Source organism: Falco biarmicus, chromosome 11 (assembly GCF_023638135.1).
Source record: "Falco biarmicus isolate bFalBia1 chromosome 11, bFalBia1.pri, whole genome shotgun sequence".
NCBI classification, from domain to species: Eukaryota; Metazoa; Chordata; class Aves; order Falconiformes; family Falconidae; genus Falco; species Falco biarmicus.
The window spans coordinates 20,163,318-20,177,949 of NC_079298.1; the positions used below are offsets into that span (position 1 = coordinate 20,163,318).

Here is a 14,632-nt window from a genome sequence, read left to right on the forward strand (position 1 = left end):
ACTTTTGTGCTTAGGTCCATGTGAAAATACATGCTTTTTATGTCTAGATGTGATGCTTTCCTCTAATAATTATTACTATTATCTATCACAATTAATAAAAACCCAAACATTAGGCTGCTTATGCAACTTTTAAGGTAATTATGCACTTCTGTCCTAAAGAATTTGGCTACAGTTCCAAAGACAGCGAGGACATATCACTGATATGTCCCTATCATCTCCATCGTTACTATGACCACATTCAGCTCAGGTCCAATTAAGCTAAGCTCTCCTACTTCAATCAGTCTTTAAGGACACTGCAGTTCATGACTGGCCTACTAGATGGATCTCAGGATGGAAAGAATATAGGACAGATGGAGGGTAAACCTTATTATTTTGGTTTTATATTATTACACTTCATTTTCATGCTTTGCTCCATCACTGCACTACTTCCATCAAGGAGGGGTGGGGAGAGTGTGGTATGTGTAGGGAGCAGATATAAGAAAGCAAAGAACAAGTCAAGAGGGAAAGAATGAGAGCACGCTGAATAAGGCATCCCATGAGTTAAGAGACATTTCTAACACTTTTATAAAAGCTGCCCTCATTAAAGCTAATATGTCAACATTACAGCAAGCAAAATGGTAAATGAATGTAAAGAAAATCCAGGTTATCGTGTTTCAGATGCCAGCCCAGTACATTTCAGCCGTCTCCTCCATTAACTCTACCTCAGTGTTTGCCTCTAGCTGACTGCTCCTTGACAGCATAGATACAGAAAACAGATCAAGGCTCCAAAACCTTTTTCCACACGTTTTTCAGTAGCTTCTAGCCTCATTTTTCTTACAAAGAAGAAACAAGTTCACTAACTGCAAACTATCTGCTAGGCAGCAAACCACCTTGAAAGTGGTTTATTTTTCTACTAGAATATTTCATTACATGATTATAATAAGTGGTTCAAATCCAAGGCCATACTGACAGCGTTGAATTTCAGTGAATGCATTTCAAGTTACTTGGGAGCTACTGCAAATTTAAAAAGAAGGCAAAATACCATTCTTACTTCCTGACTTATGCTTAAATAGCAGTTTATTAAGTGGAATACACCATAACAAGCCACCTCTGGACCACAAGGTTCAAAAGCAGTAGAACAAATCAAAGCAATATACAGCTGCAGTAAGTTACACAGGAGCAAATTTGTTTGACATACCATGAGAATAAAAGGACTGGGGCAGAGGAAGACAGGGAGTGAAAAGAAGGAAGAGAGAAGGGGAAGCAGTAACATATTTGGTATCAGCACTAACATTTTTTGAATGAATCTTTCTCTTGATATTGTATGATGCAATTGTCATTTTCTCTGAAAGCGGTTAAACTCACTTCTTTCCTGGGTATGCCAGTCCCAGCAAAGCAAGGAGAATGCAATTAAAGCCAGCTATAAACCTGCCTGGTAACTCTCTTATTTTAAGTGTTCATTAGATGAAGATAGAGCTGCCCTTTTAATTTGGAGACATTGCATACCAAGTACAAGTTAATAACTACTTAGGACTTCAACCCCTGACAGAGTTACATATGCAGGCTACTGTCTGAGAAGAGATAAAGACGTGGAGAGAAAAAACAGCCATCGGGTTAATCATGACCAAAAATCATTACCATCTAAGTCTGAGTGTCTGATGAAGTCTGTTTCAGAATCATTTGGCATAGCTGTTTATAATGTCCACAAACACAGCAGAGCTGAAGAAAACTTTATGTATGGACAGTGCACCACCAGACATGACACTGTAGCTGTACGTTTGCAGGCAAAGGACTTAGTTCCTGTTTCTGTCTTTGCTGTAATTTCAAAACAGCAAATTAAAATTGGTTGAGGACAACCAGAAGTTCACCAGTTGTACACATCAACTTCCACAACACAGGGCGAGACCAGTCTGTCAGTATCACGATGCACAGAAGAATGTACACAACTTTCTGCTTTTTGCATGCCCTCCTGGGAGCTGCTAGCAAATCTGCAGTCTAGTATTGCTGGCAGCAACAGACTTTCCAAATGCAGGTCAAATCCCACCTTAGAAGCATGCAACAGAGATATCCCTGCAGCAGCCTTTCAAGCACAGATTTCCTACTTAGCAAAGATTTCTCTGGGGATGGCATGTCTGACTCATCCTTTGCAATATATTTCCCTTTCCTCCAAATGCAGACTGGGATTCCAGCTATGTTTTGACTCTCAAACTCTTTGTTTTGTATTTGCAAAGCCTTTTGTAGGAATTCGATTTTCCTAGAATCATGGAAAGCTGCACACCTTAAAGCTGCATGTGAAAATCCTTCAATTATCTCCAGAGCCCAAATGTGTTAATGTCTATTCACAGCAACTTTAGGTCACAGCCACCTACATTTCTTCAGAAAGTCAGTCTTCTTCATAACAGGGTAACATACTTTAAATCACTCCTGAACCCATCTTGCCTTGGTTTTATAACAAACTAAGGTACTTTAGATCAGCCACCATTTGAATTAAAATGCTTGCAACTGACAGAAATAAAGCAATGAGACCAGAAACTATGCAAAGGTATAGTTACCTTGCTTGTACTGATTGCTTATCTACATTCTCAGAAAGTAAGGTCTTGATGTTACCAATGCTGCACCAGGCCCTATTCACTTCAGTGAATAGGATTCAACAAAAGTACAAGCGTCCATCTGTGCAGAGCTCATTGCAGAAACAACACTGAGTATGTTAAGCTTGATCCTATAATCAAGTTTAATTAGAATCACTGGGTCTTAGCATAGGTGTAAAGATCCATCATGTTGATCCACTTGTAGGATCATAGCCTTAATGTAAAGACATAAAGCATTTTGTTATTACTTCAAATAATCCAAGTTGATCTCCTTTAAATAAATGAGGTCTGATCTTACAGCTGGTTCTGCACAGGTAGGGCACTTCTCCACAGGGTTCCACTGACTGGCACAAGGCAGATTTTCCCTTGTAAGGGAAGACGGGAAAAGACGAACAGGAGGCAATATCAGGCATGATCCTCCTTCCCCTGGAGCACTCTTTTCTCACTGACTGCAAGTCCTCCCAGGGTCCAAAATTAATAAAACAGATAGTAAGATAAGGTTTGTGGCACTCCACTCCTCATAGCCTCTGCCTACTGGGTGATAATATGCCTGTACCTAGCCCTGGGTAATAGTATGTAAACACAGAAGACAAATTTTAACTAGAAAGTGTGAAGCAATTGCGAGCAGGGTTATGATTACATCACAGCAATCCACTCAAAAGTTGTAAGATTAGCTGTGTAACTAAAAGAGTTATAAAGAAATAGTTTAAGGATATGCAAAATTTGCAAGCGCCACGAGCTAAATAAAGTTACATAGTCAGTTTTCTGTTTACGATGTCATCATCTTGTCCTCTTCACTGTCACTGGTACATCAATAAGAGCCTCAGAAGGCTCTCATGCTCACTCTCAGGAGCCTTTTCTTCCATGGAATTCCCTTTAGGAAATCTGAGTGAAAGGTGGGTGATAAACTTCTAAGAAATACTATGGAAGAAGTGAGTTTTCAAGAAAGGAAACAACATTCTCAAGCTAAACACATTAAAAATATCCACAACTTTGTGTTTGTTTTTTTTTCTTTTTCTCCTGTTCGGCATTTCCTTTAATAAACACCAGCAAGCTGCTGGTCTAAGAAAGATTATATTAATTTCTTCTTTATCTCAAAGTTTAACCTGGTCTAGATACATTTCTTTCTAAGTCTATTCCAAGATTTATTACTGGAAGCTCTTAAAGCAAAGCTTTTTCCCATTCCCACAATGATTTGAGAAGCAAAACAGGAAGATAAGAAGTACTACTCTTCATTAATGCTCTATTTTTTCAGCATCTCCAGGCTGAAGTAAACAAAAATGTCAAAGATGTATACACTGTCCCATCTCACTTTTCCTGTACCTCATTGCTCCAGGATTTCATAAGATTTTCAGAGAATTCATCCTAGAAGGACAACTATGGGAACAAAAGACTAATACTGCTATGTCTAGAAGTCAGGGAGACCAAATGATTACATTACTAAAACTCTGCTGTGGTGTGAGGTTTTTTAAAGCTAATGTTGGGGATACATTTCTTTGCACATTTGTCTTTATTCCCAAGTGAAACATGTTAAATAAAATGCTATCCTAAAGCAGAGTTGAACTGTGAATGTTAGTATTCCCACTTTATTAGAGAGATACAGAGAATTATTTCCTTTAACAGGTATAAATATTACTTGCAAAATTAAATAATCTGTACCCCACCCCATCAAAAAGGTCACTAATTTCTAGTTTGTTGTGTGCCTAAAAACATGGTGGGCTGGCCTAGTATTGCTCTGCCCCTATGTGCCTACTAACACAGTGCACCTCAAATGGTATCCAATTTCCTCTTTTCCAAGAGTTTCATTTAAACCATACCCAAGCACGTCTGTACATTGTTGTCCCCCTAGAATACATCACTAATTTAAACAAGCAAGATTAACCAGAAGCTTAAATAAAAACATGCTTTTTCCTGGTAAAATCTTGCTGGTAGTATAATAATATAATATAAATATATACATATAAGTATAATATAAGTATAATAATATAATAAACACCTATTCTGGTGTTCTTCACATTCCTCAATCCTCATTTCTATATGCATCACCAAATGAAGACAAACTTTTCCTCAGATGATATATAGGACTAACTAGAAACATTCTAAAAAACACCCTAGATTTTGCTTACAGTATCCTTCATATTTGTCTTAAGAGTTCTGTAGTACTATGCTCAAAGGTTCACAAAGTGTGCTTTGCAACCCTTATAACACTGGAAGTCTCAGCTATTTACTTTTCAAGGTCTTTGGGACAAACACTTCAATAACACAACCTGAAAAAAAGAAATAATTAAAGGCATTAGCCAACGGTACTGACATGCCTTTCATTCAGTTTGCTTTTCAAGCATGTTAATTGACTGTAGGGAATGAGCTAATAGAATAATGTCTGAAGAAATAGCATTCAGATATTTTAAGGCACAGGCTGAACTCAGGATTCCATATAACGCTAGATTCTTGGATTTACGTACTTAAATGCCTTCTATTTTGGGACTCACTCGGAATGTTGTCTCTTGCTCAGTAATTCTCTGTCACAGTACTTTAATGCAGAGCTACAGTCATCCAGCACTGCGTTGTGTTTTCCAGATTCTGGAGGAAGAATTACTAAGTATCAGAGATTTAGCTAAGCTAATGTTTTTTTCAACCCAATTCCTCTTTTGATTCCTGTGCTACTACACTTCTATGAAATTTAGAACTTTGTCTAAAATTTAGAAAGTTGTCTAAATAACATTGGGAATATGAAAAAGATTCTAGGCCCTGTCTTGACGGGGACAACAACATGTTGTAGGCTACACTCAATAGACAAGCTAGGTTAAGAACGAACTAAAGTCAGCTGCCTGCTTTAGACAGAATCTCAAAGCTTCACTAACTTTGCTGACATCCACTCATATATCTACAGATTTTCTTTGGGACACAATCTGTGTTTCCCTCTGACAACATCTTGTAAAATGTACATGCTAGCACATCGACTCCTCCTCCTTTCCAATGGGAGCAGACTAGTAGATGAGTTGCAGTAACAGACCACATACATGCTGACAAGTGTAAGTCACTAAGTCACAGTAATCCAGCCTTTTCTGATTATTTCTATATATCCTTAAGCATCTGTTCTCAAAACAGAACTCAAAAAAAGTTCAAATTAATTCTAAATACAGTTCCGCATCATTATATCATGCTCAAACTGAGAAATTATTGTATAAGTATCTGTCTTTGCCCCCTCCCACTTCTTCCACAACGTGCCCAAAAACGTACCCTGCTCCACAAGTAAAGCAAATTCATGGGTTTTGACATGTGACTGCTAAACTAAGACTACTTCACACAACTGACAGCAAAGCTGTGCTACACAAATGTTACTGGATAATGTGAAACTTTGGCTATGAGAAAAATTGAGCCAGGAAGTCTGAGGAAGAATAACTAGGATTCCCCCATACAGCCTTTTTCACAATTGAGTCATATGAATGATTTCTGAAATTCTCATTCTTTGTAACTGTCTCAGATATGAGTTATATTCCTTGCGGCTGTTGATCACATAAAGACGTTCACCTGATACCCAGACTCAGAAAAGCGACCTACATGACCTCTTAAGTTAGTATTCTTTAGGAAGTTTAAAATTGCACAGTAAATTAAAAAAAAAAAAAAAAAAATCAGCCAAGAACCAGAGCTGCGTTTGAGGAATTTACATGCACCACAGAAAGTGCGTGCTTCAAAAATTTTATCCAAGTGCTAAGCCAGTCCCTGATACAATTTAACACAATTTACAATTTAACCTCAGATGTTGTGTATTGCTCTGTGATATCCAAGATATGTTTTCCTCACTGGTTGCTGTCATGTACCAATGCAGAAATGAACAGTAAGTAAAATACTATATTACAGCCCTGTTAACCCCAGATTTATGAACTTTTGATATTCTTTGTAAAACAGTGACAGCCAACTGGCAGGTGAAGTTTTCCTCCTCTCTGCTTTCCCCTTTTCCTCCCAGCCTGCAACTGGCCACTCAAAACACAAATTAAGCCATTGGCTTCAAGTGGACTACATCTGTATGTAGATTTCTATATGTGCAAGATTATGAACTATATCAACAGTTACTTAGGCATGTCAGTGAAAAAGTCCAATTTCTGTGAAGATCTCTGTTGTTACTGTAGAACTATCTTAGTATTTCTTTTATGTGACATTAACTGTGTGCATAGGTTCATAAACTTCTTTTGTACTGCATAATAGACAGTACTTCAGATTGTCTGGTTTGTTTGTTGCTCAACAGTGGAAGTATAAGAATACTTAAAATGTTTCAAATTCGTTAGGAATAGTAATTGTGGTAATTTAATGTTTACATCTCCCATTCCTTTTCCTAAAAAAAACAAACAAACAAAAAAAAAAAACCTAAAAAAACAGCCCTCCAAAACTTTAATTTGCAGTTCTAGAGCAAACAGCCTATCGGCCTGTACCCATACTGAGACGCACTAACATAAACAGAACAAATGCTCATACATGATTGAAAACGAATTTATCACAACTGCATCAACTTATAAGAGTTTAACATGAACTGCACAGATAAAACAAAGTTTTAGTTGCTTCCACACAGTGTTTTGCATGAGTTTAATTTGCCTAATATAACATCAAACACTAAGGTGGTATGAGAATGCATGTGTGTATGGTCTAGCCAACAGAATGCATATGTTTATGGGCAGGTGAAAAAACAAACCTAAAAAACAACAAACATCTGACACTGGCAGGAAACTGAATAAATGCTAGTGTCACATGCTGCCATGAGGGAAGAGACACCACTTCCTCCCAAGACACTCGAGTTGTCTTTGAAGCTATCAGAAGCTTATTAATCTGCAGACTAACTGAACAGTGTCACCCCCCGCCACCCCCAAACTCATCAAGCACGTATGTTTAGCCCTTTAAACTAGTAAGAACGGCGTTAACAGCCCCCACTCACCACAGCCTCCTGGGCCACTGCTCCGGGTCCCCAGGGTGGCAGGTGGCTGCCCTCTCTCCGGGCGCTTGAGATAAACATGACCTCTCCTTCCTGAGCTAGCTGCTTTTACTATAAACAGGCCAGGTTTTCCCTGTCGCTGAGGCCTGGTGGAGCCCAGCCCCAGCAACCTCCAGCACCAGGGAAGTGCCGCACGCCCCCCTTGCCCGCCACCACCACCACAGGAGGGAACGACAGGACTCCCAGCGCTGGAGCTTTACAGACGAGGGAAGCGCGGGCAGGGGAGCGCTGCGGCGCGGGAGGAAGGCGGCAAAGAGACGGGGCTGAGGGGCTGAGGGGCTGAGGGGCTGAGGGGCTGAGGGGCTGAGGGGGGGGCGCGCTCGCGACCGGCCGCCTTCCCGCCCAGCCCGCGCGTCGCACCGCTCCACCCGCGGGGGGGCAGGGGCGGGCTGCCGGCCGCCTCCAGGGAGCCCGCTCTTCCTCCCCACACGCGCGGTCACGTGCTCCGGGAGCCGCAAAGCAGCGGCGCTTTTGCGACAGGGTGACAGCCAAATGGTGCGACATCCGCGGCGGCCGCAGGAGCAGCAGCCGCGGCGGCCGAGCGCTCCCAGGGCCGAGCGCCGCGCCTGGGCGGGGGAGCGCACCGCGGCCCGGCGGGGACCGCACCGCACCGCGCCCCAGCGCCCGGCGCGACCCCCATGAGAGGAGGGGGGACGGCGGCGGCGTCCCCCCCACGTCTCCCTGCCAGCCTGAGCGCGGAGTGCTCCCCCCGCCCCCCATGCGCCCTTAGTCCCGGCCCCGGACCCGCCTCCCTCGCTCCCCTCCCCGCCGGCGGCGGCGGCAGCAGCGTCCAGGTGCGGACTTCAAACCCCAGCGCAATGGCGTCCAACGCGGCCGAGAGGGAGATCCTCTTCACCGAGCTCCAGGTAAGCGGTGGCGGCGTCCCTGCGGGCGCCGCCCCGGCCCCGCTCCGCTCCCGTCCTTCACGGGGAGGATGGAGCCGCCGCGCCCCGCCGCCCCCTGCCCGCCGCGGAGCGCCCACCCCACCCCGCGGCCGGCCCGGGGAGGCGGCGGAAGACCGTGCCCACCCCAGGCCTCTTCCCGCCGCTGTCCCCCGGGAGCGGAGGCGCCGCCGCCCGGTCACGGCCCCACCCTGCCGCCGGCCGCGACCCGCTTTTGTCTGCTCTCGGCTCTCTCCTTCTCCCCGCCGAGCGGCCGCGTCCCTCCGGCGGGGCCTGCCCTGGGCCGCGCCCCCGGTCCCGGCCGCGGCCCCGGCGGCTGGGGAGCGCCCCGCGGCAGCGCGGAGGCTGCCCGCCGCCGTGCCTCGTAGCTCTCGCCCCCGCCGTCCTGGGCACGGCTCGTCAGGGCCCCGGCCGGAGGGGTCCCGGTGGCCGCCCCGCCGCCCGCGTCCGGGTCAGGCGAGGAGCTTTTCCCTTCTGCGGCACCGCGCAGAAGCCGGAGCAGCTTCCTCTATGTAGGCCTTGAACTCGGAGCCTGTGGAGAGGAGAAAATGGTGCGGCCAGTTACTTGTCACACGGCAAGGGTTCTTGTCGCTACAAAAACAAAACAAAACCAGAAAAAAACCCAAAACAAAACCAACCAAAAAAAACAACCCCCCAACACTGTAAAAGGCCCGGAAAACTCGGGGGTTGGTTGTTTCCATCCCTGTAGTTCGATCAGTGTGAGTTGCCAGTGCAACTGTTACTTTTCTGCTTGTCAGCTGCAGCGTTCGATGCGATTCGGGAGCTCCACTTTTGTGCTCGTATCTTTAAATGTCAGCTCAACCTGCCAGCTCTTCCACTTCCTTATCCAAAAGAAAGCTTGCTTTTTTAATTTATTTTTTTATTATACACCGCTAAATCTATGCAAGTTGTTATGACTAACCAGGCAAAGAACGTGTCTCTTAATTTATTAGTTGGACAATTAACCAAAGTAAGGAGTCCATAAATGGAAAGCATTTAATTTAATGCTCGAATAGAAATTTAAAAGGCATGCTTTAAAAAGGAGATATTTTATTTCCTAAATGCAGTTAAATTCTCATGTATTTTTAAATGTTAGTAGTGTGCTCGCTTGAGTAACAAAGGAAAAGAAGGCGCAACAGAGATGTAGCAGTCTGCTTAATATTGTAGCACATGAGATGGCTGAAGGCTAAGAATCCATCTAAAATGCTGAACTTTAATCAGTGGCTCATAAGTGTCTAGGAAGAATCGCTATGTTAATACAAACTTGATACGATGATATATAAGCTGGTAAACCTGTTTGAAGTGGTGAGCTGTGTGAATAAGTAACTGGTAGCATTTCAGGTAAGCTAAGTGGAAGCAGAAATTCTGTTAAAGTACTGAGAGTGGGGTCTGGACTAATTTAAAGAGAAATGGAGGGGGTTTGTATGGGGGGACTTTTGTTATTGGGCATGGGGAGGATTGTTTTTGTGTTGTTTTTTTTTTCTTGGAAGATGAGACTGACTGATACTGATTTAAGAAACAAAAAAATAACCACTACAAAACAACAGGATGGGTTAGATCCTTTGGCTGCTCTATCTCATCCATTATATGTGGTAACATCTGTATCAATAAATACAGTTCTTTGGGCAAGACAGGAAGGTTGTGAAGTTAACATGGAAATCCCAGTAGGGTTTAAGCTTTGAGAACTTCTAGGTATTTAAGCTTCGAGAACTTCTAGGTATTTTTTGGAGAAACTTCCATATTGGGAAGAACCACTGTATAGGTAATGGTTTTGCAGTGGCACATATTAGCAGTGAAATGCAAAGGCATCAGTAGGATTTTTCTTGGGAATCTTTCAAAACAAATTATGCTTCATATACTTCTATGTAAAAGCTACTTTAGTGGCATGTTCCCAAAGTAAAGGGAACTATAGTGAAGTGTTAGATACGCCATTTCACTCATATTTCTTCAGGAGGAAACTTCCTCAATCTAAGAACTCTAACTTAAAAAGTGCTTATACGTAAAATGGGCTTTTGCTTGCATATTGCAATCTTGCACAGAAAGATGAGGAAGTTGTAGAATGCACTGCTACAGTAAAGGTTGAAAGCATCACATAGTTGACTTGATCTAGATCATGAGCAATGTGTAGTTTAGACGTTTTGCTAATACTTAGCTTGTTTTCAGTAGGTTTTCCTAAACCCCATGTTAATCCCAAGCTTGATTCTGACATGGAATCAGTCAGTGATCAGTGTAACACGTTGCTTATCAATATTGTATGTTCTGCATGCTGTTTGTTATGATAGCCCTGAATACTCCAGTGTGCTGTAAGAAGTTAACTCTTAGGCTTGGGTGAAGTTAATGAAAGTGGACCAGTAGTCATGAATCAGTTGAGCTCACCTCATATAAAGATGGGCAAACCTTTCACAACTACTGACTTAACAGGATGTGAAGTGGGTTCTGAAAAAATAGGAAAAACAGAAGGTCAAAATAACTAACTGCTGAAAAGAAAGTGGTAAAACACAGATGTCATATTTTTGTTTCAATATGTGCTGGGTTTAATTAAACAGGCCTTAAATAGGCCTTAGATTGCACTTCTCACAGTGACAGCTTTGTATTTTAAAAAAAGTGACTCCATATCTGATAGAGCAGTTAAAAAACTCTGCTAGCAAATGTCCATTAGACATTTCTGTCCTGCTTTTTCTACAGAATGCTTTATCCATTCTTCTACATCTTACTTCAAACATTTCAGAGACCGTTAATAGGATGTGGAAAGTATATCTTGCTTCTAAACACGAGTTTGTTCAAGGTGAAAAATGCAACACTGGCTCCTCAGTAGTTAGCAAACGCATAGCATGAAATAAACTTGGCAATAAACAAATCCTCTTTTTCATTTGTTCTGTTTAGTAGCTTCACGAGCAAAATTACCTGATTACCAAAGATTGGAAGATTACATGAAGCCAGTGTACCGTTTTTGTTACCTTTACTCCTTTTATCTCCAGTACAGGTTCTTTTGTAGGAGGGGGAAGGAGCTTGGGTAAGAACTGGTATTGCTGATGTTGTCTTCCCTTCCAAAATTCTGCTGTCCTTCTCTGGGCTTGCATCCTTTTAGAGCTTTGTCCAGCAGGTAAATTAGCCTCCCCAGTACTTGCTTTCAGGTTAATTGCACAGCCTTTAACTCTTTGCTTCCTGGTGTAAGTGGCAACTTTCTTTCCTCATAAAATTAAACTTTAATTTGTGATGCTGTAGGCTGTTAAATAAGGCATCCATGAAATAAAATATTTTAAGTTTTATATGAGAAAAGGTGAATATTTTATCTTTTTTAAAACAAGTTTTTGTGAGGTAGGGTGTATTTTCAATCGTGTGTGCTTTCTTGGCAGTGATGGTAGATGTCAGCCTAGTAAACTGATGTGGCTGGGATAACAGAAATTATTACTTGGAGTATTTAAATGAAGCTATTGTTCATATAAAGCAGTTGCACTTTGGTACTTCTAGGTGTTCTCTACCACTTTTCTAGACAGTAATGTAAATGGTTTAGACTTTAGACTTTTCTCTTTAATATTACATGATTTACTTAAAAATTCTGGCTCACTGAAAAATGTGTTTCCAAAACAATTCCTCTTTAATGCCAGAAAAAAACAGTATATTACTTAGTTTTATTTGCTTAAATGAAATTATTTGGTCAAGATAGTGAACGTGGACTGTGCCCTAAAGTAAATAAGCATGTAACAGACCCTCGTTTGTTTCAGATGGAAGTGTTAAATCCTCTACTTGGAATGAGTTTTTCAAACTCTGCCATAATACATATCTCTAAAATTACAAAAAAACTGGCAAAAATGTTTTTATTTCTGTATTGGTCAGAATAAAGGCTTTTTTTTTTTTTAATGGATATTTTGTTTTAATGGAAGCCCTCATCATCACATTTCCTAGGATGCTGTAGTCGGGGATCTTGAAGCACAAATTTCATGACAAAATCATATTTAAAGGCCATTGGTAACTTCTTTTAAAGTAGTGATAAATAGTACCAGAACTGAAATATGTGTAAATAATGCTTATGTAATGGCATATGTGGTAAAGTTTTTTGTTTATTTTTCTGTTTCATGTTAGGGACAAGGATATTCATAAAATGAATACAATAGAAATATGCTCAGTAGTTTGTCCAGTTTATATCACGTAGACTAACAGTTGAGTCTTGGGTTACCCAACTATGTTTTGTATATAAATGTATGTAAAATTAGGCGCTTGTACCTCACCATGTTAGGTTAAAATACTAGACAGGACTCTGAAGACCTGCATTTCGTTCCTGGCTGCTGTGCTCTCAGCTGGGTGACATTAGGCCGATGACTTTGCTTACTCATGTCTCAGTTTCTTCATCTTTAGAATAGAGGTAATGATGCTTGCTTTTTTAGAGATAAAAAGTACTGGGTATGTATTATTAGCTGTGGTCAAGTGCCAAAGGACACCTTAAAAAGGTACAAGTAACCCAATTAATCTGTTTTGAACAGACATTGTAATTAGGCTGAACACTCAACAGTAAGACTGCCTTCAAATACTGTTCAGCTAGGACAGATTAGCCTCAAATAATTTTGAATTACCCTTGTTTCTTCAGAGCAATGAAATGTCACATTCAAGTGAAAATACCCTGAGCTAGTCTACTACAGTTTAGACATGAAAATACATGTGCAGGTGCTTGGGACTTCTCAGGTCCCTATAAACACTTCCAGAATTTGGGGAAGCACTCCAGTTTTTTTCCATTTGTGGATATATATTACTCTTTAAACAGTACTCCGTTCAAAACGTGTAGTAACAAAATATACATCCTGTTCTCAGTGGAACATAAACAGTCCTTAAAATACCTTTAGGTAGGTGCATGGGTGGGGGATTTGGTTTTGTTTTGGCTCTTTTTTTTTTTTTTTCCCCATCTTCTGAATTCTATAAGTGTGCCTGTTAACGTAGGGACTTGTATACGATGTGTATGATTGTATACGTTTGACTGAAGTTTCTTGATCAGAGCAGATGTCTTTCTGTTATTTTAAACTCAAATTATTAGTGATGGCTAATAGAAAAGTGTATTTAGTTAAGCTATGTGTAATAGCTGTTCTGGAACAGTTTTATACATAGTGAGTGGACATTCATTACAATGTAACCTAAAATCTGTAGTGGAGTAACAAGATAAACACGTCTTTTACGTTGGGAAAGGGTGGTTTAAGGGCTTAATGATGGGATTACAAATCTCTTCATCAATGCCTCAGTGCTTTGCTGAATTAGAGACTAAGACATTACATGGCCTCTACGTAGATTCAGAATAACAAAGCCTTATGGTGTTACATGCAGCGTGAAGGTTGCAGTCTGCTTTTTGTTTTGGCTTTTTCTGGAAAGCACTTGTACAACTGGACAAATTGGTTGATGATAGGCTTTTTGTTTTGTTTTCTCTACTGGATTCAGTAAGTGAATGGGTTTTAGGAAGAGACTGAGCTGAAGCATCTCTTATGAGATGTGGCTCTGTAGCATGGGCAAGGCATTTGTATGATACTTTGAAGTTTTAATTATTAATGCTTGGTCTGCAATTCCTGGCACAATCAAAATGGCATCTTTGCTAGTGTTTGGCAGGGAGCAGGAGGGTTGGTTGTTTTTTTTTTTTTAAAGAAATCAGAGTTATGTTGTGGGATCTGATCCATTACTTTTGTTACTTTGAGATATGATTAGGAAGTACTACATTGAAACAGAAACAAATAGTGCCATTAGTTAACAAAATGCTTTGGGCCCATCCCTACAGTAACATTATATCTGATTTGTTTGTTTATTTGAACTGCAGCAGTATAATTATGTCACACTGACACAAGTCCACACCATTTTTGTGACTGCCATTTTACGGTTACTGATTATTTACTGTTTGACAGCTCACCAATGAATTGAACGACTTGCATGGCAGTCTGGGCATGCATCCTGTGGAGCAAAGTTCTGCTCTGTGGGTTTTCTCAGCATGCTTTGTGGGATACTTTCCTGAACCTTCAGGAATTCTGTGCTATGTGTCAAACTAATGCAGTTTTGTGACATCCATCAACTTTGCCAGTGCAACTTCTGGCATCTAGTGAGGAAGATACGACTGAGTTCTGTGGTGAGCAGGCACTAATACAAACAGGAAAGTAGTGTGCAGTTGCACCTTATGTTCAACTAAATGGACCAGCTCTGCTGGCAATTCT

At 41.4% G+C, this 14,632-nt stretch overlaps 1 protein-coding gene and 1 long non-coding RNA gene across 6 annotated transcripts in view; one reads left to right on the forward strand and one right to left on the reverse strand.

Moving 5' to 3' along the window:
* LOC130156777 (uncharacterized) overlaps positions 1-7,917 on the reverse strand; it is a 520,457-nt gene extending 512,540 nt beyond the window's left edge. For all 4 annotated transcript variants that reach the window (XR_008824606.1, XR_008824605.1, XR_008824603.1 and 1 more), the window contains exon 1: positions 7,495-7,917. This is a non-coding gene — a long non-coding RNA (uncharacterized LOC130156777). The remainder of the gene's footprint in view (positions 1-7,494) is intronic.
* Positions 7,918-8,045: 128 nt separating this feature from the next.
* Positions 8,046-14,632, forward strand: part of PKN2 (protein kinase N2) — a 56,435-nt gene continuing 49,848 nt past the window's right edge. The window contains exon 1 of one of the 2 annotated variants that reach the window (XM_056355554.1): positions 8,046-8,417. In XM_056355554.1, the coding sequence (XP_056211529.1) occupies positions 8,190-8,417 (228 nt within the window). In that variant the 5' untranslated portion in view covers positions 8,046-8,189. The remainder of the gene's footprint in view (positions 8,418-14,632) is intronic. The other variant, XM_056355555.1, reaches the window with a different exon arrangement.